General features: G+C 36.8%; 1 protein-coding gene across 3 annotated transcripts in view; it reads right to left on the bottom strand.

The window, feature by feature from the left end:
* Nucleotides 1-26,821, bottom strand: part of Jade3 (jade family PHD finger 3) — a 109,544-nt gene that overhangs the window by 8,201 nt on the left and 74,522 nt on the right. For all 3 annotated transcript variants that reach the window (XM_055607907.1, XM_055607905.1, XM_055607906.1), the window contains exons 7-9: nucleotides 24,343-24,554; nucleotides 18,150-18,317; nucleotides 14,807-14,923 (exon numbers count right to left, since the gene is read on the bottom strand). In XM_055607907.1, coding sequence (XP_055463882.1) covers nucleotides 14,807-14,923; nucleotides 18,150-18,317; nucleotides 24,343-24,554 — 497 coding nt within the window. The remainder of the gene's footprint in view (nucleotides 1-14,806; nucleotides 14,924-18,149; nucleotides 18,318-24,342; nucleotides 24,555-26,821) is intronic.

The following is a 26,821-nucleotide window of genomic DNA, read 5'->3' as shown; positions in this document are numbered from 1 at the left end:
CACACACACACACACACACACACACACACACACACACACACACACACTATTTCTATCACTGTATCCAGTTTTACTGGAGAATATGGTTACAGACGTTTTAAAATTAAGTTTGTACTATTCTGCCCTCCACTGATAGATTTAACAGATTTATTAAGTGTGACTATGGATCACACACTGACTATTCATAGAGAGACAAAAGTAGGAAGAATTTAGTCCCTAGCAGATGCATTCCTGTGCTTAAGCTAAGTTACCATTTGTTCTAAGAAAACAGGATGATATATGTATTGTCAAAAACGTTCTGGCTTAAATTAAATGTCTTTAATTATCTGAATTAAAAAATTAAGGGTAAATATTTTTTAAAAGTGAAAAAAGAACTGAGACTGATACTCCAACCAAAACCATGCATGGAGATAACTTAGAACCTCTGCACAGATGTAGCCCATGGCAGCACAGTCTCCAAGTGGGTACTCTAGTAAGGAGGAACAAGGACTGTCTCTGACATGAACTCAGTGGCTGGCTCTTTGATCACCACCCCCTGAGGGGGGAAGCAGCCTTACCAGGCCACAGAGGAAAACAATGCAGCCATTTCTGATGAGACCTGATGGGCTAGGGTCAGAAGGATGGTGAGGAGGACCTCCCCTATCAGTGGACTGGGGGAGGGGCATAGGAGAAGAAGATGGAGGGAGGGTGGGATTGGGAGGAGGTGGGGGAGGGGGCTACAGCTGGGCTACAAAATGAATAAATTGTAATCAATAAAAAAAATTAAAAAAAATGAAAAAAGAAAATGTAGGCTTTTTCATAGTTAAAGCAAGTGTTAATTCTTTTTTTTTTTTTTTTTAGGATTTATTTAATTAACCTAGAGCACAATGCTGGGCAATAGTTATTCCATCCTAAACCTCCAAGCCCATATAGCTTCCTCACATTCAGATTTCCCACATAATACTTGCTTTTAATCATATCTTAGTTCCAGTTCTTCTCTCCTGGTGTTTCCAAATCCTCTCCTCCTAACTCTCCCCTCCTCCTGCTCCCTTCCTTTTCCTCCCCTCTGGACTAGGATGTCCCACCCTATTTTCTCCATTGCTCAGCACTGGCTAGTTGTTTAGCTGAAAATACAGAGAAAAAATGGTGGCATGTTTAAACTTGAGACAGGTGATGCTTAGAAGAAACATCACAATGCAATGTCTGGATTGAAACCAGATAGTGGGGCAGAGAAATTAGCACTTGAATGAACAAGGGTAAACTGTATACATTCCACAAGAACATTATATCAACATTTCCCCTTTAAGTCCAATAAAAGGCTCCTTTTCTTTCAATAAGATAATAATTATAAAAGCTATGAAAACAATTAGGTAAGATTTACATGTGCAACATCCCGTTCACATGCATTTGGCAATTTAGGAAAAAGTATTAGATTATCCCATTGTGAAAAGTTTAGCACGTTCTATACCTAAATTAACTTTTATCCTTATTGGTATTACCTATATGAAAACATTTTCTTAAATTCTAAACAACTTAAGCTTAATTGTGGAACTATAACTATTTGGTCTTCAATCCCACCAGAGACTTGAAAAGGAAAAAAATTAGTTACTGGAATAAATAGGAAATTCCTATTAGCAGCTTTTGGGAGACTGCATTTGGAGGCCACTGTACTTTTTGTACATGCATTAGAGTCTTGATAATTAAACAGATAAAACCTTGGAAATTAATAAAGACAGAAAGAATACAATACATGATAGGTTTTAATTCAAGATACTCAATAGGCATGAAAACAAAACTTCTATATGTATTTTGATAGCAGCATTATGTTGTAATAGTTGGCTTTTCTTCTTTACCACCCAAATGTACAAACCTCCAATTATAATACACATGACTTTAAAAAATATTTATTTAAGTGAATGTCTTTGTGCATGTAGTACCCGTGGAAGTCAGAAAAGGTATCAGATCACCTGGAACTGGAGTTACAGAGTTGTGAGTAGCTTTATGTGGGTGCTGGCAATTGAATCTGGGTCCTCTGCATGAACAATAAATGCTTTTAACTGCTGAGCCATTTCTCCAGCTGCCAGAATTATTTCCTCTAAAATGATATAGTTTTATGGCAGTTTGCCAAGACACTACTAATTATCATCTATGCACTGTAACTCCAGTTCCAGGTGATCTGACACCTTTTCTGACTTCCATGGGTACAAAACTAAAGTCCAAGTGGATCAAAGACCTCAACATAAAACTAGACACACTAAACCGCTTAGAAGAAAAAGTGGGGAACAGCCTAGAACTCATTGGCACAGGAGATAACTTCCTGAACAGAACACCAACAGCATAGGCTCTAAGAGCAACAATCAATAAATGGGACCTCATGAAACTGAAAAGCTTCTGTAAAGCAAAGGACACTGTCATCAGAACAAAACGACTGCCTACAGATTGGGAAAGGATCTTCACCAACCCTTTATCTGACAGAGGGCTAATATCCAGTATATACAAAGAACTAAAGAAGCAGAAAAGCAACAAATCAAGTAATCCCATTAAAAAATGGGGAACGGAGCTAAACAGAGAATTCTCGAAAGAGGAATATCGAATGGCAGAGAAACACTTAAAGAAATGCTCAACCTCATTAGCCATCAGGGAAATCAAAACGACCCTAAGATTTTACCTTACACCCATCAGAATGGCTAAGATCAAAAACTCAAGTTACAACACATGCTGGAGAGGTTGTGGAGAAAGGGGAACCCTCCTCCACTGCTGGTGGGAATGTAAACTTGTACAACCACTCTGGAAAGCAATCTGGCGCTTTCTCAGACAACTAGGAATAGCGCTTCCTCAAGATCCACCTATACCACTCCTAGGTATATATCCAAAAGAGGCTCAAGTATACAATAAGGACATTTGCTCAACCATGTTTGTAGCAGCCTTATTTGTAATAGCCAGAAGCTGGAAACAGCCCAGATGCCCCTCAGTAGAGGAATGGATGCACAAATTGTGGTACATTTACACAATGGAATATTACTCAGCAATAAAAAACAAGGAAATCATGAAATTTGCAGGTAAATGGTGGGATCTGGAAAAGATCATCCTGAGTGAGCTATCCCAGAAGCAGAAAGATGTACACTGTATTTACTCACTCATATAGACGTATAATACAGGATAAACCTACTAAAATCTGTACACCTAAAGAAACTAATCAAGAGGGAGGACTCTTGCTAAAATGCTCAATTCATATTATCTGTTTTTTAACACCCCATTGATTGTTGCCAAAGAATGTCTTTTATTATTTGTTCTATAATTATTTAATTTCTCTTGAATTTCTAATCCTCTTATAAGAGAATACTGTCAACCATGAAAGCAATAGGGAGGATTACATTGAAACAAGTCTTTCTACATAGCCCTGGCTATCCTGGAACTTACTGTGTAGCCCAGGATGGCCTTGAACTCACAGAGACCTGCCTATCTCTGCCTCCCAACTTCTGAGATTAAAGAGTGCACCACTATGCCTGGTGGGAGAAATACACTTAAACAAGTTCAACTGGATAGAAAAATTCAGGAATGAGGTATAATTCTAAGACCATCTAATCCAGCCTCACATTTATTATTTATTGAACATATTGTATATCTGATTTAGACACCTGCCCCTTCCAGTGAAGTGGTAATATAGTCACATACTAGATTCTTCAACTGACAAAAGCTCATAATCTTACAAAACAAACAAACAAACAAACAAACAAACAAACAAACAAACAAAAAACCCAACACTCCTCCTTTGGGTAGTTCTTTTGGAAACTTCGATTATATTACTTGGAAATATGTGTCCTTTAAATTTTCCACATATTTGATGAACTTCATGAAAATGAGGATGACGCTAAGCTTAAGATGCTTTTTTGAGTTTTTTTAAATTTTATTTATTTTATTTTATGTGTACAAATGTTTTGCTTGTGTATATGTCTGAGTGTCACATGACCATGGAAGTCAGAAGAACAGGAGTTACAGATGGTTGCGAGGTACCATGTGCGTGCTGGGAATTGAACTCAGGTCCTCTGTAAGAGCAGCCAGTGCTCTTAACCACTGAGCTGTCTCCACAGCCCCTATTTGAGTATTTTTTATTACCACTTGGCTAAGAAAACTAGACAGATACTTGAAAACCAACTGGTAAAAGGCGTTTTTAACAACTACCAATAGAATGTTTAAAAACGTAATGTCTCTCACGACAAATTTTTAGAATGTAGAAAAATAAATTACATAAAAAGACAAATATATGGCTGATAATTAGGAATGTCTCTTAGCAAACTGTACCATAAAACCACCTAAGTTTTAGAAAAGGTCATTCTGTGGTATTTATAATTGGAAGGCTGTATACTCTGGGGCTAAAGGCGAAAGGCCAGCCAGGTTTTGGAGCCAAACATTTATTTATTGCTATTATACGGTAATGAATGCTGCTATGAAAATTCATGTAGAAGATTTTATTTAGATTTATGTTTTCATTTCTTTTGAGCACTGTGTAGCAAAGGATTAACCTTGCCCAAAGAAAGGTTTGTCCCTTTTCTAATACCTGAGAAATGACAAGTAATTCTTGTCTTCTCATACCTGAGAAATGACAAGTAAGTTCTGCCTGATAAAAGCTGTCTTTGTTTACTTGGTGTGTGACTATGGTAGAGGCTTTGGGTTACATGGTATCTGACTTTCAGAGAGACCAGGCAGTAACTCTTTCTATGTGGTGAATGCCCAATATTGCCTCCAAGGCTCTGGTGAGTGAAGAAATAAACACTGAATGCATTCAGTCTTGGGGTGGGATGGTGGGGAGCATAAGATGTGCATCCCCTTGGACAAGCTGTGGACTTTAGGCAGGGAGTGGAGGACATAGTGGTCACTGACCTTGCCCACTGCAATTAGACACAAAGCCAGCTATCTGCAGATTACTGTGGAGGTTGATAGCAGAGTTAGAGCCAGAGGAGTGCTTGGCCTTTAGGGTTGATACTTCGTGATGTGTACTTGGTTGTTAGGCAGGCCCAATCTAGGGTTATCAACTTATTTCTGCAGCCTGTTTTGAGGTTATTATTAACTCCTGGGTGAGATCTAGCAGGCACAGTGGTGAGTTCCCTTAATTCTTTCTTTCCAGTGCTTTGTTTGCTGCCCATTATTTGGAGCACTTGCAGAACACTCCTCAGCTTATGCATAACTGCCCCTGAAAGCCTTAAATCAAGTATGAGGGCTCAGTGTAAATCTTTCCATATTCCTACACAAGTGTGTGTATGTGGTGAGTGGAAACTTGTTTGGCTCCTGGACTGCTCACTATGGCTAGCACTGACTTCTAGTAGCTAAAAAAGGGAAGCTTTTAGAGCAAATGCATTCCTGATGTGGATGACATATCCTGGATAGGTTTAGCCCAACAGAAACAGCAGCCTTGTCCTGTCACTGATTTTAGTGGGACTGCTTTGAGTTTCTCCCCATTTAGTCTGATGTTGGCTATTGGCTTGTTTTATATAGTCTTTATTATATTTAGGGATGGGCCTTGTATCCCTGATCTCTCTAACACTTTTATTATGAAGGGGTGTTGGATTTTGTCAATGGCTTTTTCTGCATCTAATGAGATGATCATGTGATTTTTTTCTTTCAGTTTGTTTATGATTGATTTTTTTTTTTTTGTTTATTGATAGATTTTGTATGTTGAACCACCCTTGCCTCTCTGGGATAAAGCCTACTTGATGATGGTGGATTATATGTTAAGATGTGTTTTTGTGTTTGGCTTGATGGTGGGAGTGTAAACTTGTACAACCACTTTGAAAATTAATATGGTGCTTTCTCAAAAACCTGGGAATAGCCATACCTCAAAAGGCCCTCCTGGGCATATATCTGAAATATGCTCCACTATACCACAAGGACATTTTCTCAACCATGTTGACAGCATAGCCAGAAACTGGATACAACCTAGATGTCCCTCAATCAAAGAATGGATTAAAAAAAACTGATACATTTACACAATGGAATATGACTCAGCCATTAAAAACAAGGAAATCATGAAATTTGCAGGCAAATGGATGGAACTAGAAAAGAACATCCTGAATGATGTAACACAGACCAAGAAAGACATATGTGGTATGTACTCACTTATAAGCAGATTTTAGTCATATAGTACAGGATAGACATACTACAATGCTGAGATCCCAAAAAAGTAATTCAGATGGGCATCTTAGATTTTATGTCGGCCCATTAGTTAGAGGAGTGGAGGATATCTCTGACATAGACTATGTTGCCTGCCTTTTGACTACTTCCCCATGGCGGGACTTCCCTACCAGACCATAGGGGAGGAAGACAAACCTTAGTCCTCATGTGAATAGATAAGCTGAGGTATCTGGGTAGGGGGACTCCCCTGTTCTGAGGAATAGGGGGGAGGGGATGCAGTAGGGAGAGTGGGATTGGGAGGAGAAGAGGGAGGGGCCTATGACTGAGATGTAAATTGAATTAGTTAATTAAAAAAAAAACTAACCAGAAGCAAAAACAAAAACAAAATGGCTGGCCTGACTGTATAGCCAAAACTGGATTTGAGTTTCTGTATCTCCCAAATGCTTGAATTATAGGTAAGAATCACATCATATATGGCTCATGCTTAAGTTTAGCTTCCCTTAAAATGCTTTGAGCTCCCAAATGCAGAGACTGTAATAGTCTTAGAACAAGAACAACTTGTATTAACAAATTGTGAAACATGTGAAAAAACAAAACAAAACACTCAAGTGCTTTCCTAGGTGGTTGAAAGAGAATGCCCTTTTATCTTGTTCTGTGCATTTGTGGAGACTAGAGGCGTCTTCCTTAATAGCTCTCTTTAAGATAAGGTCTTTTTCTGAACTAGGAGCTCACCATTTCAACTGAATGGTTAACCAGCTAAGTGATCCCAGGAGCTATTTGCTTCTGCCCCGTTACTCCCAGGGCTGTGGTTACAGATGTATGCCAAACATTTAGTTTAAAATAGGTGCTAGGGATTCAAATTCAGGTCCTTATGCTTGTGCAGCAAGTACTTTCAACCACTGAGCTATCTTCTCAGCCTTCCTTTTAATCTCAGTATTTCGTTTTCCTCATTATATCATGTTTAATAAGCACTGAAAAATGCACTTTCTTATTTAGCAGTTCTTCACTTGTCAAAGATTTTATCTTTTAAGGTCTATTTCCATCACAACTGAACTCATATTGGCCTAACAGCAAACTCATGCCAGCTTTCCCATTTATAGTAAATTCTGTATACTTGCATGTGATTTCAGACAGGCCCGTATCTCTCTACCATCAATCTAAGCCACAAATGTTGGATGATCCTATTTAGTTAGGGATTTCTATCAGCATAATCATTTATTCTAGGGAATAATAATATGCGCAATTATAATTATTATCATTCCCACTAGCATGCACATTTATCTGTTAGGTACTATGTTTAGCTCTTTGCCATCTTTTAAGTGCTATTATTGTCTCTATTTATAGACGTGGAAGCCGAAGCCCAGAGATGTTAGGTAACTTTTCTAAGCTTATACAACTAGCAAGAATTAGAACCAGGTTTCAAATCCTAGGAGGCGGGAACCCATGAGTTTCCTCTTCTTTCCGCCCACCCCTCTTCCTCTTTCCCTCCCTCCATCTTTTCCTTCTTTCCATACTATATTTTTGTTTGTTTGTTTGCTCTGAGACAGGGTTTTTCTATGTAGTCTTGGCTTTTCTGGAACTCAGTCTGTACATCAGGCTGGCCTCAAACTCAGAGATGTACCTGCCTCTGCCTCCCAAATGCTGGGATAAAAGGTGTGTACTTCTACCCCCAGCTTCCATACTGTATTTTAAGACAGGGTCTAGCTATATGATTTAGGCTGGTCCTGAACTGGTGGTATTACTGCCTCAACCTTCCAAGCGCTTACAGGCTCAATTAATCATGCCCAGCTTCAAAGCCATTCTTTTTTTTTTTTTTTTTTTTTTAGATAGTGTCTTCCTATGTAGACTTGGGCTAAGCCTCAAGATCTAGATAGAATGAGAACTTCAATATAAGATATAGAATACAGAAATTTAGGAAATCTGGGAATTAGAGCAAAGCACGTCTAGAATCTGGGCAAAATCCAGGGCTTCCTAGTCAAGCCAAGATTTAAACCAAGACCTTAGTGTCTACTAAAGGATTATCACAAGCCTTCATGCTCAGAAAAAGGCTCTTATTCCCTGATATAAAAACTATAGATATTGGCTGTTCTATATCTCAAACCTGACAGTGTTATAGTCTGTCTTGGCCAGGCAGACATTATCAAAGAAGACGGATAGCACCGGGGTTGGGGTGAGGGACATGTAAATTCCCATCGCTATGAAAAAAAGAGCCAGAATAAACACTGTACATAGCTCAGAAATTTTCATAAAACAATTACAGGCAAAATACTCAAGATATATTTGTTCCTAATTATACAACTCTTGCTATAACTCCAAAGAGTAATTAATGCCAAGGAAAGTTGATATCTATTGAATTAATTTAGTTGTTCACTGTGCTTCTTATTCTTACAAGAAACAAGATGTTAAATTACCAATGTGTTTGAAATTAACTTTATTTAATCTGGGTGTGGTGGTGAATACCTGTAATCTCAGGAAGTTGAAAGAGTAGGACTGATAAGAGTTTGAGGTTAGTTAGTATGGGCTGCACAGTGAGTACCAGGGCTGCTAGGGTTACATAGCAAAATACGTCAACAAATAAACAAGCAAATAAAAAATTACCTTCACCTAGTGGTGGTTAAAAAGAGAAACTTTTGTTTGTTTTGGAAAATTCAATTGCAAACTGGAAACTACTCTATTGGTATAAGCAAAATACGGATTAAAAAAAAAACACAAGAATTAAGATAGTCGTGGGGCAAGAGGTTGCAGAGCACTTGCCTAGCATGTCTGAGGAACTGAGTTTGATTCCCAGTATGATAAATCACCAAAATAACATTAACAAAAACAACAGAAAAACATTTTAAAATTAGACTTTTGTATGTAGGTAGTGTCTTTACTGCTACGTAATTCATTTTTCCTAAACCTTCAGCTGATGATCTTGCTTGCTACCTCACTGAAGAAATGACAATGACCAAACAGAACTGCAGAGTCTCGCCAGTAAACCTACTTGAATTACTCAGTCTACTTCTAAATCTATTAATCAGAATAACTATATGTGCCATCTTAAGCATCCCCCACTCCTATACTTTGTCTTCTCCTTCCTCACCTACTGCAAAAGGCTTCCTCCTCATTGGATCACCCCGTTTTATATGCATACTATTTCATCTGCAAACAAGTATAAGCACAAACTTGTTTCCTCCACGTCAACAGCTTCTTTATTTTATGTTTCCAGTTCTTTGCCAACTATCAAACTAACTGCTAAATTTAGGGATCCAATATGAAGTACTCAACTTATCTGACAAGCTTTTTTTTTTTTTTAATAGAAAAGAGCTTTCCCTTCTTGAAATACCTTCTCCTCTTGTTTTTTAAACCTGAATGGTTTTTTCAATTGTGGTTTTCCTTGGTGGTTTGTTTTCTATCTCCTCTGCTAATTTTTTCTCTTTACCCTGATACGGTATTTCCCTCTATCCTTACATATTCATTGATCTTACTCAGTGCAGATATTAGCACTTTAGGCCAAGGTTTATATTATTAACTTGACAGGATCCAGAATTACCTTGGAGATATATCTTGGGGCATGACTATGAGTGATTATCTAGCTTAGGCTAACTAAAGTGGGAAAACTCAACCTAAATATGGGTGGCATCATTCCATCAGCTAGGGGCCAGACTGCATTAAAAAAGAAAAGAAAAAAAAGAAAAGAAAAAGCTACCTGAAAACAAGCACTGACGGCTCTCTGATTCCTGACCGTCGGTACAGTGTAACCAGCTGCCTAAAGTTCTTGCTGCCATTACTTCTCCACCATGATGGCTGTATCCTTGAACTATGAGCCAAAATACATTCTTTCTCCCAAGATGCTTTTGCTGAGTGTCTTCTTTTCCCTCTCATAATTACAATCTGACAACAGTTTCTCCTCCTTCTCTTCTTCACTATCTCTATCCCACCAGCTCCCTTCTCCCCCAGATTCACTTGTTAGTGCCTCCCCTTATCAAAGAGCAAGCCTCCCAGGGACATCAAGCAAACATGGCCTAGCAAGCAACAAGACCAGGCACATACCAAAACATCAAGGCTGGACAAGGCAACCCAGCAGGACGATAAGGGTCTCACAAGTAGGCAAAAGAGTACGGGATGGTTCCCAGTGTTATGCTGTGTATCTTATTAGAGCAACACGAAAACTAACTAATATAAAAGGTTTGTCAAGTTTATGTCTTCTATCCATAACTTCCTCCTAATCTCCAGAATTATGTACACAACTGCCAGCTAGACATTTCCTAGAATATATCTACACGTCTATCTATCTATCTATCTATCTATCTATCTATCTATCTATCTATCTATCTATCTATCTATCTATCTATATTTTATATATATAAAACAAATGTTCAAAATAGAATTTTTGGTTTTCTCCTTCAAACCTACTCTATCTATAGGTCTTTCATAGAATCCTACTACTTATTATATTCTCAAGACCACATTCATGTGTATAACAGATTATCATAATAGACTTTCAATTGTTTTTCTTATTTCTTTTTATTTTAATTTTTTATTTATTACAATTTATTCAATTCATATATACAATTTATATATGTACAATATATACAATTGGGATACAAATTATTTGTATCCCAGCTCTAGTCCCCTACCTCTCCCCCTCCCAATCCCACCTTCCCTCTCTCTTCTCCTCCCATGCCCCTTCCCCAGTCCACTGATAGGGGAGGTCCTCCTCCCCTTCCATCTGACCCTAGCCTATCAGGTCTCATCAGGACTGGCTGCATTGTCTTCCTTTGTGACCTGGTAAGACTGCTCCCTCTTCAGAGAAAGTGATCAAAGAGCCAGCCACTGAATTCATGTCAGTGACAGCCCCTGTTCCCATTACTAGGGACCTTGGAGACTGAGCTGCCATGTGCTACATCTGTGCAGGGGTTCTAGGTTATCTCCATGAATGGTCTTTGGTTGGAGTATCAGTCTTAGAAAAGACTCCTGGGCCTGCTTTTCTTATTTCTAAGTTCCTATCCTCAGTCTATTCTGATTTAAGAGCTCACAGTGGGTTCTTCTTTGTTGATAGGATCTTACTATATATTCTAGGCTGGCCTAGAACCTATGATCTTTTTTCTTGGCTTACAGGCCTGTGCCATGCCATTTGGGTTTATTAGAGAAATTTAAAGACTTATATAATAGATTACAATAATAAGATTCATATACCATCAATCTAACTTCACTGAGTGTTGGTACATGGTGTATTTTGTTTTACCTTTGACCCACACAGTTCCCTGTCTTTTATATTATTTTTCTCCCATAAATTAGCCCACTCCTCTGCTTGAAAAACTACCAATGGCTCCTTTTGTATGTGTGGTGTATGCACACAATGGTTCTTTCCTAAACTCAGTGAAAAAAATAAAAGATCTTACCAGGGAGATGGAAAACTATACCTGGAAGCCTTTACCAGGAGATGGCAAACTATATGGCACTAACTAAATGCAGACACTTATCTGCTTTTACATTTTTTTTTGTGTGTGGCTAGACATTAAAAACTGGTGCCTTTAATAAACTAGTAAAAATTACATGCAATTTAAATTTTAAAGTGTATAATCACTGGAATATAGGTAATTAGAACATAGCTACGTTTATTTGTTTAAATATTGTCTATGGCTGTTTTTACAGTGCAAAAGTAGTACTGAGCAACTGTGAAAAGAAACTACATGGTCTACAAAGCCTAATATATTTACTATCTTGCTATTTATAGAACAAATTTATTAGACCTTGCCCTAAACCTATAAGGCCCCATAAAATCTCTTTGATCTTCTTTTCCTAAACATTCCATTCATCCTGCTGGATACTTTCTTATTGATCAAATAGGCCAGGCACACTCCTATCTCATGGTCTTTTCAATGGCTGTTTCCTCTGTCTGGAATACTTTCATCCTAAACATCTACCAAAGTCTTTGTTCAAATATCAACTTCATAATTAGTCCTACCATACCACTTAAACTTGTAATTCATGCTCCCTGCCTCATACTTCCTACTGCCATCTACATTTTTCTTTTCACAGTACTTATCACCTTCTAACATTTTATTTAACATCTATTGTCTACCTTTAAAAAGCTAAAATATAAGCTCTACAGTGCAAAGTTCTGTTATTTCATTGGCAGAACCAAACCCTAGTATACAGTTAGGTGTATACATTCATTGAATAAATTAAATCCCTTGCACTATAGTTTGAAATAGAGATGTAGTTCAGTAGTAGAGCACTTTTTAGCATACTTGAGATCTTGGAATTAATCCCTAGCACCACTCAAAAAATAAAAATGCACAATGGCCTCAATTTAGTAAGATTTCTCTAAAATCAAGAATCTGAAATAAAAATAAGAACCAATGTTATACAGATGTGAAACCTTCTCTAGAATGTCCTATCTACCCATCTGTTCATCCATCATCCATCCATCAATCTAGTATTTATTTATATATTTATTGCCTGTTGGCCATGCTGATGTGTGGGGAAAAGCTTAGGACAAAACTAGGGAAGATAAAACTCATAAAAGAAAGAATATGGCACCTAAAGGCTGCAATGCAAACTCATGGCTGCAAAGGTTAAGGCCAATGTTTTCTCCCACCAGTTATGTTACTGATTACTAACTGGTATAAAAATAATCTTTAACAGCAAAATAGTGGGACATATGGGTACTACAATGAGGAGAATAATTAAGTTATTGAATATAGATTTAATGTCCAGTATAAATTAAATAATGACACAGAAAATATTTTGTTTCAATGGAAAATATGGATAAATTAATTTAATACTATCAGACATATATACATTTATTCAATGTACCATAAATGAATACTAACAATAGGATAAATTCACAGATGAACGGTGTATCACCTTGGCAATTAAGAGGCTCAAATAGGGAGAATAAACAGGAGATAACTTAGATAAACAAAGCCATGTGTTAGGCTAGTAGCTTATGATTTCTATTGCTGTGATAAATCACCATGACCAAAAGTAACTTGGGGAGGATAGGATTTGCTTCATCTTACAACTTGCATCCAGGGAAGTCAGGACAGGAACCCAAGGCAGAAACTGATGCAGAGGCCCTGGAGTAGTGTTGACTACTGGACTGCTCCTCATGGCTTGTTCAACCTTATTTCTTAGCACCCAGCACCATTAGCTTGGGAGTGATACCACCCATGGTGGGATGAAATATCCTGCATCAGTCATCAATCAATAAAAGGCACCACAGGCTTGTCTACAAGGCAAACTATTTAGGGGCATTTTCTCAATTGAGTTGTTTCCAAAATAACTCTAAAAGCTTGTGTCAAATTGATATAAAACTAGCCAGCAGAGTCAGTATATATCAGGGAAACATTTTTCTTTTATAAACAATAAAATATATAGTTATGATAAATAAAATGGTCCAAAATAAATTTTAAAAAGCAAGATAAGTATTCATATTTGTCAGTTGACAAATCTGCAACTTATCATGCTAAGCAGCAGTGACTAAATGAAACATCTAGAGTCACTGCCCTAAGTTATGACATTACAGACATCCCTTTCTCTGAAGGTCTGTAGGCAAAACTATTTCAACTTGTCTGCATCTTACATGCGGTACATCTATGGAATGAAAGGTCAGTCTTTCCTTTCTACTTACAAGCAGAGCCATTATATATGTTTGGAACAGAAAGTGAATTGACATTGTATCTCAGATATCTCTGAACATTACCTGTATTACCATTTGTAACATAGATGCCTATGAGAATGGTTTGTGAAAAGATGTATTTACTTTATGCATATGAACACTTTATCTGCAGATATACCTGCATGCAGATGCCAGTATAGATTGGTTAAGCCACCATGTGGTTGCTGGGAATTGAACTCAGGACCTCTGGAAGAGCAGACAGTGCCCTTAACCACTGAGACATCTCTCTAGCCCCTGAGAGTGATTTTTAAAACTAGTCACCAGGCTTTACCTATTCAGATGTACTTTCCTACATGTAAATAGTTTACAGTGCCATCTATCTAACCATTCTGCATCTTAAAGTCATTGACAGTTAATGGATGAGACTTATCAGAACATAGGGTATATATTTTATAGTTATAGCTTATTCCCACTCACAGTGAAGTCACTCAGCTTCTGAGTCCTGTTAATATATGAGCTTTGACACTAAAAGATGAAGGTTAAATATGCTATGCATATTATTTTGAGAAGGAGTCTCACTATGCTGTTCAGTCTAGCCTTGAACTCCTTAGCTGAAACGATTCTCTTCTGCCTCAATTTCCTGGGCCTAAGGTATATATCACTATTCCTGGCAACCAATATGAATGTTGAAAAGAATAGGCCACGGGTTGGAGAGATGGCTTAGGGGTTACATACATTTACTGCTCTTTGAGAGGATTTAAGTTTAATGCCCAGCACCCATGCTGGGTGGCTCACAACCTACTTGTAGCTCAATCTGCAGGGGATCCAACACTCTCTTTTGCCCTCTTGGGGGCATCCATACACATACAGATAAATAAAAATAAATCTTTGAAAAAAAAAACAAAACAGGCTAAACACTACAAAAGCAACATCGGAAAAGATTTCCACAAATGGTATATGGAATGGCAGCATCCTGCAAATGAGTAGGAAGCCTACAAGTCCTTGTGAAACAGGACACTCTTTCTGAGATCACGCATGAGTCAGGTCAACTTGGTTTTAGCTCACTTCGTCACTTCTCAAGGCACTTACCTGGATGCAAGCTCCGGTCTTCAACTTGCACAGGCTGCAAACTAAGGCCCATCGCCGAGGTGGAATATGAGAGATTTTTGTGATTGGTTCCATTCTCTCGGGACAGGCGATGCTTACCTACAAATAAAACATCATCATAAGGCAGAAGCACCAAGGCATCTCAGAAGCACTTTTCATCAACTATAAATGATGTTATATGAAGCTAAGAACATTAAAACAATGAAGTAAGCCATATCTTCCAAATTTAGTATGGAACTAAGAATAAACAAGTTCCCCCCCATCGCTCAGTCCTTCAATAATTTTTTGTAATATTTACAATTAATATGTGATGAGAGTGCAAGAGTGTAGACTATGTAGGCACGGTTACCTTTAAAAAAATCAAGATATATCCCTCTTTACTTAAAAGCTACTAAGGAAAGGAATCAAAGCTCAGAAATTCTACAATCTGTCTTAAGTTTGGGATGGTACCATACATGCCTTGCTATTTCATTTAATCAACTAAAGATAAAGACAGGCAGTGGCAGATCTTTTATATTGTTTACAGAGCAGTATATTATTGTTGGAAAGTGGCAGCAAATTTATGTAATGAAGAGACTGTAGCATGTAATTAAAAAGGAAGAAGATGATACCACTTCTAAAACCCAATCTTTAGGACTATGTCACTATTACCATTTTACCCTACTCTCTCAGCTAAAGTAGCTTCAAAGTGAAATTAAGTTTTTTGGAATGCTGAAATTTAAAAAAGATGGGAAAAATGTCTTTTCCATATGGAAACAAAGGGTCATGTAACTACTGGTAAAGAAAAAAAAACTGCTCTGATTTCTTTTTTACAACTTTATACACGCCTTTTAAATAAATAAACTTTAGATTTTTTTTTTCATTTTATTTTACATGTATAAGTGTTTTGCCTGTGTGTGTCTGTTAACCAAATGCATAAAGGCCAGAAGACGACACTGGATTCTCTGGGAGTGGAGTTACAGATGGTTGTGAGCTACTATGTGGGTGCTGGGAGTTGAACCTAGGTCTTCTGGAAGAGTAGCCAGTACTCTCAATCCCTGGATGATCTCTCTAGCACCAAAAAGAAACACGTTTTAAAAAGTGAGTAACTATCAAACAAAGATGATTCTTCTAGTTCAAGTTCTGTCCTGATCAGGAAAAAGAGCTCTTTAATAATTAAAAAATGTATTGGAAATCAAGAATTAGAAGTCTTAGAGAAAGTTAATTAACTGTAAAGTTTTTTTTTTTAATTTTTGTTTATTTTTTAAGATAGGGTCTATATAGCCCAGGGTGGCCTTTAACTCATGATCTTATTCTAGCCCTTTAAGTGCTGTGATCATTGGCGAATTGTTTTATTTTTATGTGCGTGGTGTTAGGGATCAAGCCTAGGCCTTGCACGTGCTTAGTAAATACTCTGAGCTATATACCCCAGCTCTTGTTTTTTGTCTGTTTGAGACAAGGTCTCACTATAGCTTAGGTTAGCCTTGAGATTGCTATGGAGCCCAGGCTGGCTTGAACTTTTGATTATCCTGCCTTTCCATCCAAATATGCAAGATTTATAGGCATATGATACCAGCCGTGGCTTCAACTTTTTAAAAAAAATATTCACTTTATATCCTGATTGCAGCCCCCTCCCTCATCTCATCCTTGTTCTGCCCTTCCTTTGTCTTCTCCCTCTATAGCTCTCCCCTACTCCTCAGGAAGTGAGTCTTCTTCCCCTACCAAATGACCCCAGTCTATCAAGTTTCATCAAGACTGCCTGTATCTTCTTCCTCTGTGGCCTAGCAAGGCCACTCTGCCAGGGGGAAGTGCTCAAAGGGCAGGCAACCGAGTTCGTGTTAGAGATAGTTCCTGTTTCCCTTACTGGGGAACCCACATGGAGCCTGAGCTGTCTATTGGCAACATCTGAGCAGGGGGCCTAAGTCCTCTCCATGTATGGTCCTTGGCTTGTGCATCAGCCTCCTGGGCCCTCCTGGGCCCAGATTTGTTGGTCTTCTTGTGGAGCTCCTGTCCCCTCCAGATCCTTCTATTTCCCCCGTATTCCATAAGTCTCCCTGCGCTGGAGAGTTGCCTTGCTCATGTTAGGTAAATAGTCTACCACTTACTACACCCTATCCCAAACTGTAGGGTTTTTTTTTTTGTTTGTTTGTTTGTAGGGTCTAGCTAGTTTTCAGTTCACTGCACATCTCCAAAATGGCTTCCAGATCTCACTCCTCCTTCCTTAGCCTCCTAAATATAGGGATTATAGTAATGTACTACTATGCTCAGTTTAGAAGCCATGTTGCAATTAAATTAATAAAGAATAGCCCCTCAATAATTACTTGCAACTAAAGGACACGGTAAATAACAAGGAATAGAATTTTGAATCTTAGGTAAATGTTGAGTTTAAGCCCCCAAAAGAACTTTATAAATAAAAGACAACTAGGTGTGGAGCTCTTAATAGCGGAATTTGGGAGGCAGAGGCAGGTGGATTTTTGTGAGTTTCAGGGTAGCTAGTCAATAATATCGTGAGACCCTGTCTTTTAAATGTAACAAACAAACAAACAAACAAACAAACAAACAAACAAACAAAGTAAAGGACAACCACCATTGCTCACTTTATTTGTAACAGCTTAAAATCAGAGATGCAAAGCAGAACGGATAAATAGTATATCTATATAATGGTAAACTACTAAGCAATGTAAATGATGTACTACTGATACATACTACAACATGCAGTACTAGCCAGACAGAAAAGAATACTTACTCTATGAATTCCAATTACATGAAGCTTAAAAACAGACAAAACTTATCTATAGTGATAGAAATTAAAATGGTTGATTCTCAGGAAATAGAGAAAGAAAGGGATGTAAGGGAGCCTTCCAGGATGCTATTTGTATATTTCTGTGGTATTTAATGTTTTATTCTGATTTGTGGTTACAGGTATTTTAAGGTAAGCTTTACTTTAAAACTGTTGTCTCTCACACCTTTTTTTAAAAAAGTAATTTATCTTACAAATAGTAAATCATTTTTAAAATATTTTAAATTGTGCATATATGGGTGTATGTGTGTGCAGGTGCCAGAGGTCATCAATTCTCTGGCAGGTGGCGTTATAAGCGGTTAGTCATGAGCTGCTTGACATGGTGCTGGGAATGGAAACTGGTATTTGCTCCTAATAGATCAGCTACCTCCAGCTCCACACCCTTGTCTTTTATGCTTCCTCTCTCATACAAATTTAACAAATACCACTGAAAGTATCACGAATAAATACACAAGTCTGGGCTAACATGCAAAGTTGTGTCCAAGAAGACCTGAGATAGCACAGGAATCTCAGAAATACAATTGAGCAGGAAGCATTTCCACTTACCTCAGGAATCCACAAGGCACAGCTGACATGAGCCCATTTGTTCCCGGTCCTGGTGGTCTTCATGGCTCCACCTTTCTTAGGGCATAAAACACACTGTGGATAAATGCCCAGGACACAGGAGCGACACAGCCAGCTGCCTTCTGGAATCTTGAGGATACCATAGCATGCCTATACATAGGCATGAGGAAGAGAGGGAAGAATGATCAGTATATTTCTATTAGCCTTAACAACTGCCAGAATCCTCTCTGTTTTTGGGAGAAAGACAAATATATCTCAACAAGCTCATATCCAGGATTTAGTAATTTTTAAACTCTAAAAAAAAAAAATCATGCTTGTAGTAGCATCTGAACCAAGATTAGCATAGGAAAGTGTAGGTAGCTATGGGAACTTTAAGGAAGAGAGAAAAAGACTAGGTGGTGATTCACTCCAAGGTTAACCCAATTACTGAGAGTTGGACTGTAGACAGTTTTCTTTTTTAAATTTTACTGAAAATAATGTTTCCTGTTTTCCAAACTGTCTTTAGTGTTTATATAACAGGTTAGCTAAGCAATAATGGAATAACTTCAACATGTGAGGTACTATTGTGATCAAGAAAAAAATGTTGGAAAAAAGTGAAACTTATGAAGTACAAACAAGTTAATGTTTATAAAGAGTCTAATAGTACCTGGTACATAAAAATCATTCAGTAAATTATGTAAATTATTTGCTTGATTTGAATAAAAAGTCGACTTGTGAATTGAATTTCAATAATCCATAGTGAGTTCTGGGGCCTTTTCAATTCTTTATGGAATGATATTGGAAAATAAATGAATAACTCAGAAATGGAAGATTATTTAAATATTATTCTAGATGGCCCCATATTCAATTTTGTCCATTTCCCCCTTTATTGTTCTACTTTATTTCAGAAGAAACATAGGTGCCTCTAGGTTCCCCACATGGCCAAATATATCCTACACCATCAACTGTTTCAACCTACCAGTTCTAAAATTTCTGTGGGTTCCAAGAGAGCCACACTTAGGTAAGATTTATTATGAGTTATCACCATCCATTTCTATTCTTTTTCTTTCCATTTCATACTATGCTTCCTTTTTCATCTCTCAGACCAAATTCCTAGACTTTTATTACCCACTTAACTTCATGCACTGGCCCCCTGTACTTACACTTGCTTCTTATACTGAGGCTCAGAGGCTGAACTTCCTTTTGTTCCCCATCCATACCACTATTGCCTCCATCCAATTCCTTGTCACACTATTCTAGGATGGATTTATTTCTAAATTTGTTTACTCATTCTTTACATCTTTAACCTTCCTCTATTTAATTATCAGATTCTTCTCAGTAAAATCAAGTACAGCAGCAAATCATCCAGGGCCTTTTTCCTGTTCTTATCTTATTTGCCCACCCATCATCTAAACTAGGTGTTGGTTACTGCTTAAGACTTGTTTTGTAAGGCTAACAAACTGGGAATGCATTTTATATTTTAAAGAGTCCAAAAAAGAAACAAACAAACAAACAAACAAAACAAACAAACCATGATGCATCTGGCAAAGTCTGAAGTGTTTCTGACCCTTTAGAAAAACGTTTGCTGTCCTGTGATCTGAAGTTTGCACCTTACTATTTATCACCTCCCATCACAGTTAAATACATGGTATCCAATTTGTTTAGGCAGGTGTCCCAGTTTTCTACATAACTGTCCACTCTGGTTCTCATGTCCATGTGTCTTGCTAGGCAGTTTCCCTAATCATCTTCCTTTTGTATAGTTAAGACACTCCTTACTTCCCATACCTGGATTAAACTCTAGCCCACACTCCCAAATTTCACTCAGGTTATGGTGTCCTCTTGGACCTGCCCTACTGCCTGACTCCCATCCTTTATTTCATGTGATTTCCCTCATCAACTACACAGTCATCATCGGTATTGTACTCTCCTCATTTTGTTCTTGTGCTTCATACCCTTAGTGAGAATGGAAAGTCACTAGCCATAGCATTCACCACTGATTTATCTCAAATGCCCCTTCCCACTGCTTACTTTGAGTAGGTGTGTTGTGAGAACTAATAATTTGGCTTAAGACCCTAAGCCAGACTTCCAACTAGACTGCTCTCATATGAGTAGAACATAATTTTATATGCTTCCTATCTTTGAAACCCTATTTTTCTCTGAGACCTAGAATGTTGCCAGGGAAGGACAAAAAATTCCTCCCCAAAATAAAGCCTTTTTGAAGCAGTTGTTGGTTCTAAGAATGTTCTTGGCCTTTCTATGGAGCACAAATAGTTTACAGAGTGAGCCCCTTTATAGATAATAGGCATAAGCTCACAAAAGCTTATATATCAGTGATTCTCAACTTTCTACTAATCACAAATGCTGAAGGTTGTGAGTTCTGCTAAAAAATAGCATGTGTGTGCTAATATTTTTTAAGCATAATTTTAGGATGTTAGACTCAGGGTCAACAACATTCATGAGAGGTATAAAAACTCCAAGAGCATGTGACATTAGTCAAATTCAATCCAATATCAATCTAAATATTCAACTTCTAAGAAGTAGAAATGGATATACACAAGAGGACTTGGAATACTTTTCTTTATTTCCTTCCTTCCTTCTTTCTGTTTGTTTTTTGAGATAGGGTTTCCCTGTGTAGCCTTGACTGTCCTGGACTCACTTGTAGTCCAGGCTGGCTTCGACCTCAAAGTGATCCACCTGCCTCTGCTTCCCTCAGTGTTGGTATTACAGGCCTGAACCACTGTGCCCAGCTCTTGGAATGGTTTTAACTTTCACATACTTTTAAAGAAAAAAAAAAATCAAGATTTATGATATTAAAATCTAAAGTCTACTGGTACAAACTTCTAAAATATGAATATATTATTGTCACTGAAGAAGAAATAATGAACATGATATGGTAAATTATGTTGAATCAATCTAGATACCAATATAGGTTTTCAGAGTAAACCTATATTCTATATTATCATTTAAGTCAACAGAGGGAGCTCTAACCTAAGTAGTTATTTATGATCCAAATTATACCCACTTTATAGGAATCTCAGTATTTTATTCATATACTTCCTGTTTTCTTTCTGAGACAGATATATTTATCTCTATCCCAGATTGGCTCACCAAACTCATGAATCTCCTGCCTCAATTATACTGCCATACCCAGCTTGGAAGTTATTTTAATGAAATGTCATATTGTAGTAAATTCCCAGCATCTACATTTACCAGTTTATAGTCTGGCAAGGCTATTGCCAATGTGTAAGAGGGCTATCATTTATAGGTATATTTCTAAAACAAATGCCATAATTTTTTAAGTGGGGGATTATTAATGTAACAGTTAATTCTGTTAGTCAATGAACTTGAAAATAACTCTTAATAATTTTCCCTAATTGAAAAAGACAAACATAGAAAATATATACAGATGACCTCTGTCTTATTTCTTTCAAGCCTACTATAGATTCAATCATTATCTGAAAATTCTTTAATAAGAAACATGAAGTTCAGAACTGTTCAGATCTTAGAAATATACATGGTATATTATATAAGCTCAGTGGGACCAGGGAAAATACCATACAATATGTTAGTATTTCTCTAAAAAAATAAGAGTATTTGCATAAATGGGTAAAAAGTATAAACAGCTTCATATTAGCTAAGTTCTGGTATTGTTCCCAAATCATTTCTGGTTCAGAATTTCAGATAAAAGTGAAATCTTCAAAAAAAAAAGTGAAATCTTTAGAAGTTTCTAATTTTAGAATTAATTTTATGAGAGGACCTCTCAGATTCTTTAAGTTCATAATCAAGCTATAAGTTTCTACTGAAAATATAATGCAAATACCAATAATTGATACAATGAAGATAAAATTTCCAAATTCACTAACAGATATAACTAAATGAAGGAAAAGCTAAATTGGTGTGGTGGTCTAAATAATAATGGCCCCATAGGTTCATATATTTGAATATTTAGTCACCAGAGAATGGCACTATTTGAAAGGATAGAAGGATTAGGAGGTGTGGCCTTGTTGAAGGAAGTGTCTCACTTAGAAGTGGGCTTTGAGGTTTCAAAAGCCCATGCCAAGCCCACAGTCTCTCTCTCTCTGCCTACAGATGAGGATATATCTCTTAGCTAATGTTCTAGTGCCTGCCTGCCTGCCACCATGTTCCCTGTCATGATGATATTGGCAATAAAGAGTTGCCTTGGTCATGGTGTCTCTTCACAACATTAGAATAGTGATTAAGATAATTGGTGACAACAATTCTGACTTCTTCCTACAATACAGAAGGTTAAGGTTAGGTGGCCCAGAGAAGTCTGAAGTCCAGGTTGTTTTCTATCCCCTATGTTGTGCAGGCTCATTATTCTAGTTTTGACCAAAATGATCTTTCTAGAATACAAATATCCTTTTAGGGTTGATGGGATAAATCAGAAGTTTATGAGTTTTGTTAGAAGATCCTTCACGTGTGCTTTTTTTCTCCTTCCTTATGCGTATCTTCTTGGCTTTTTCCTACTCTACTCATTCATTCTTAAAGTACTCATCGATACTTCCGACATATTTTACCTACTCTTGGCTACTCTCCATGAACATATTCTCTTCTGACTGAACAGACCTTTCTGGTTTAACTGACATCTGTTTTTAGTCATTAAGATTCAGCATGGGTGCTACTTGCTGGAAGTTGTTTTTCACCTTTATCTCTTCCATGCTTTACCACAGCAGCATGGATTTATAATCTATAAAAGCACCTAGACACTATGGTAAATTGACAGCTTCTTTTTAGTCATTACACTTTGGTTGTCCTGGGGTGGGGGGCAGAAAGCATATCTGGCTCTTCATCACTGTGTTACCATAACGCAACACAGTCCTGTGTGTTTAGTATGTATACAGTATTTGATAGATAAATTAATAATAATAATATGAATAAAATATACAACATGTTCAGAAGAGTAAAAAACCAGTTAGGTAAGAGAAATCAAGAACTGAAATGAATACAGCTTGGAAGATATGAACACACTGATAACTTAAGGTAGAATACAAGATTGTGTATGGGTATCCTTATGGGTACATGGGTGTTTGTTCATGTGTGTGGAAGTCAGAGGTCAATGCTGAATGTCTCCTCAATTGCTCTCTACCTTGCTTATTGAATTGGGGTCTCTCAATGGATTTGGAGCTTGAGTTGCCTAGGCTGGCTGGCAAGCAAGTAACAGCAAACCTCCTGTCTGTGCCTCTGCATTTGCAGAGCTGGGGATACAGATGTATGGCTTTGCTTTTCAGTTCTCTATATGTGTTTTGGGAATTCAGGTTCTCATGCTTTGGCAGCAAATACTTCACAATTTAAGAAGAGATTTTTAAATTCAGACAATGGCTATAAAATGGAGACAGGAGAGTGTTAGCAATATTCATCACTGTACCTCAAGAGACCTTGTTTCAAGAGAGCACAGAACATAGGATTATGGACAAAAGTTGAAATGAGTGCTGATATCACTAACATTATCATCAATAATATGATAGTGTGGTAGAAAGTATTTCAAATAACTAACTTAAGTAAAGTCACATAATCTTTACTTACATTGTAAAACCAAGGCATTAAAACAGTCCTTTAGAGTCCTAGAATCCTGTGGGTTCTGAAAGTAGGGTTGACCTAGGTTTCTGGGAATAGTACATAGGGAGGCCTTGGGTATTAAAATAAGAAATCTTGCCTTCTATTTAAAGGTTACTGATCATGAGTTAGGGATAATGCCCTAGAGATTCTACAGCAGAAAAAAAATCTTCAACAGAGGAGATTCTCCTAGGCAAGAAGCATAGGGACTTCCGTGGGTAAATCAAATGAAACAATCTCAGTGGTCTGGACAAGAAGTGACACAATAAAAACCTAGGTTTAACATCTCAGGAACAGGTCGTAAAGCAGCTATCCCTGAGATGTTAAACCTAGAAGTAGTGTTTCTAGAGTACTAAAGTACTAAAGAACAGCAGAGCCTAATTTTTTATTTTCACCTTTAAATGTAAGACATTGCCCAGATATGGGTGTTAGAAATAGTAATTACTGAACTTCAAATATTCTGATTGGTGGTTCATCAGGTAAGGACACTTGAGCCAAGCCTGATGATCTGAGTTTAACACGCTGAATCCCAACACTAGAAGAATCAATACCTAAAAGTTTTGTTTTGACTTTGACACTAATGTTGACCTTGTATGAGGCAATGTTCTCCATTTGCACTAACCTGATGCACACAGACATTACACTTATCGCAAAATACCATATCATTCCCTTCTTCACTGTCTGGAGACTGGCAGACATCACAAATCACATCTTCATCATATTCTATTCCTAGACCTTCCTCTGTCTCAATAGCATGGTTCATATTTTCATGGCAGAGGCGTTCCAGGACTTCTATTGTCTTTTCCATAAGAGTCTCATCAATTGGTCCATAACCTGCAAAGAAATAAAAAAGGCAACACATCAGTCAGCTGTCATTCCCAAACCACCTACTGCAGGGATAGAGAGAACACTAAAAGATAAATCTATTTTTTTCTCTGATCTAAAGCAACTAGATTTCAAAGATTTTTTTTTTTTAGGATTTTTTTTTCTTCTTCTTCTGAGACAGGGTTTCTCTGTATAGCCTTGGCTGCCTTGGACTCGCTTTGTAGATCAAGCTGGCGTTGAACTCACAGAGATCCACCTCCATCTGCCTCCCCGAGTGCTGAGATTATAGGCGTATGTCACTGTGCCCGGCTTCAAGGAAGTTTTAAGTAGAGAAAGTCTAACATCAATAACAATAAAATTAGTGTTTGATACATTAATAAAGAAATACATTTTACCGCATTTTCTTAAAAGATTACAGAGCCTTTCATTTGTTTTTCTAAATTTTAGTCAGGGGGCTAGTGAGGTGACTCAGTATGTAAAGACATTTGCTGCTAAGTCTGATGACTTGATATTAATCCTTGGGAGCCACATGGTAGAAGGAGAGAATCGACTCTCAAGGAGAGAATCGACTCTCAAAAGTTCTTCTTCACACACATGCCACATGAGATGTGATATATATATAATTAAAAAATAAATTCTTATCACTCTCCTGCTAAAACCTTAATCTATTTTCTTATTCCCACTATAAGACCAACAATTGTAACTTTGAACACTTTAATTTGTTAGCATATTAAATCTCTTATTTTTTGAACACAAATAATGTATTATTAGCAAATTAGCTTCATTGAGAACACCTAATGATTATACTAAGAATTTTTAAAGAATTTTTAATATACTATATTAATTCATAGAAGAAAATTATAGGTAATAGGTATACATGACTATGTATATAAAATACTGATTTTCAAACCTGATTTTAAAAAATCCATACCATTTTTTAATGACAAATAGTAACAGAAACCTACTAGTATTCACAAAGTTTTGAATGTAATTCTGAAATTCTCCTTTTGTTTCTGAATCCTTTTTTTTAATACTTACATTTTTTCCCTCACATTCCACATTTAACCCAACTAAAATATTCATAGAGTTCATGTTGGTTAAAACAAAATACTTTTCTTTTTAAAGAGGATCAATGATTTTGGGGGGGCAGCATATATTTGAATAATTTTCAAAATGATCCACAATAGCTTTACCAAATGATATTTTTAATATAAGACCTCATAACGAACATTCAAATCTGTATAAATTACCTTTTAAATTTTGTATCTACTTATGAAGCAAAATTTTTTCTCAGGTTTATTTTTCAGTTAAGACATATCATATGTACATATACACATATATACACTTACTACACAAACACACATATATGCATATATTACATACATACATAGATATGTAGGACCAAAGAGTATAGTATTTAGTCTGGGTATGTACCCAAAGAACTCTATAATCCATATATGGATATTTGTATATCCATGTTTATTTTTCTGCTCCATTGACAATAGCAAGGAAATAGAATCTGCCTAAACAAATGCCCAACAGATGGATTATAAAAATATAGTACATGTATACAGTATAACTTTATCAAGCCATAAAGAAAAATGAAATTCACAAGAAAATGTATGGAGCTGGAAAATATTATATTAAAGTGAGGTGTCAGAAATGTAAATACTATGTTCTCGCTCATATGTGGAGCCTAGAGTCTAATTTTAATATAACTATATTTATGTTAGAGTGATTATGTATAGAGGGCAGAAAAATAGAAACACACCTATAAGAGGAGAAAAAAAAGAAGCCTTAATTTAAAGAGAAGAATAGGAAAGGTAAAGAAACACATGAGATTTGAAAACAGAAGGGAGAATACTGAGAATGGAAGAGTTTAAAAGTGGGAAGTGGGGAGATGAGGGACTGGAGACAGGGTCAACCAAAACTCAGTATGTAGAAAATATAACAGAGAAACTTTCTACCTTGAAAGCTAATTTTAAAAAGTGGAGTTATCATGTCTAGTTATAAGAACTTGAATTCAAATTCCAACTTTATCTCATATTAGCTATGTAACATTTTTATCTTACTGTTCTTACCTATAAAATAAGAATATTATCAAATTCATTATCTTATGAGGATGGGATGTTTGCAAATTGCTTAGTGTGGTATGCAGTATGAAGTCAGCATACACATTTAAAATTATTTAATTTGAGCAAAACTGCTTAATTTAATATTATCTATCTATCTATCTATCTATCTATCTATCTATCTATCTATCTATCTATCTATCT

This window comes from Psammomys obesus, unplaced genomic scaffold (assembly GCF_907164565.1).
Source record: "Psammomys obesus unplaced genomic scaffold, mPsaObe1.curated_primary_1811, whole genome shotgun sequence".
Classification (NCBI taxonomy): Eukaryota; Metazoa; Chordata; class Mammalia; order Rodentia; family Muridae; genus Psammomys; species Psammomys obesus.
Note: the sequence above shows the minus strand (reverse complement) of the source record. Positions and strands in the feature narration are given on the sequence as shown.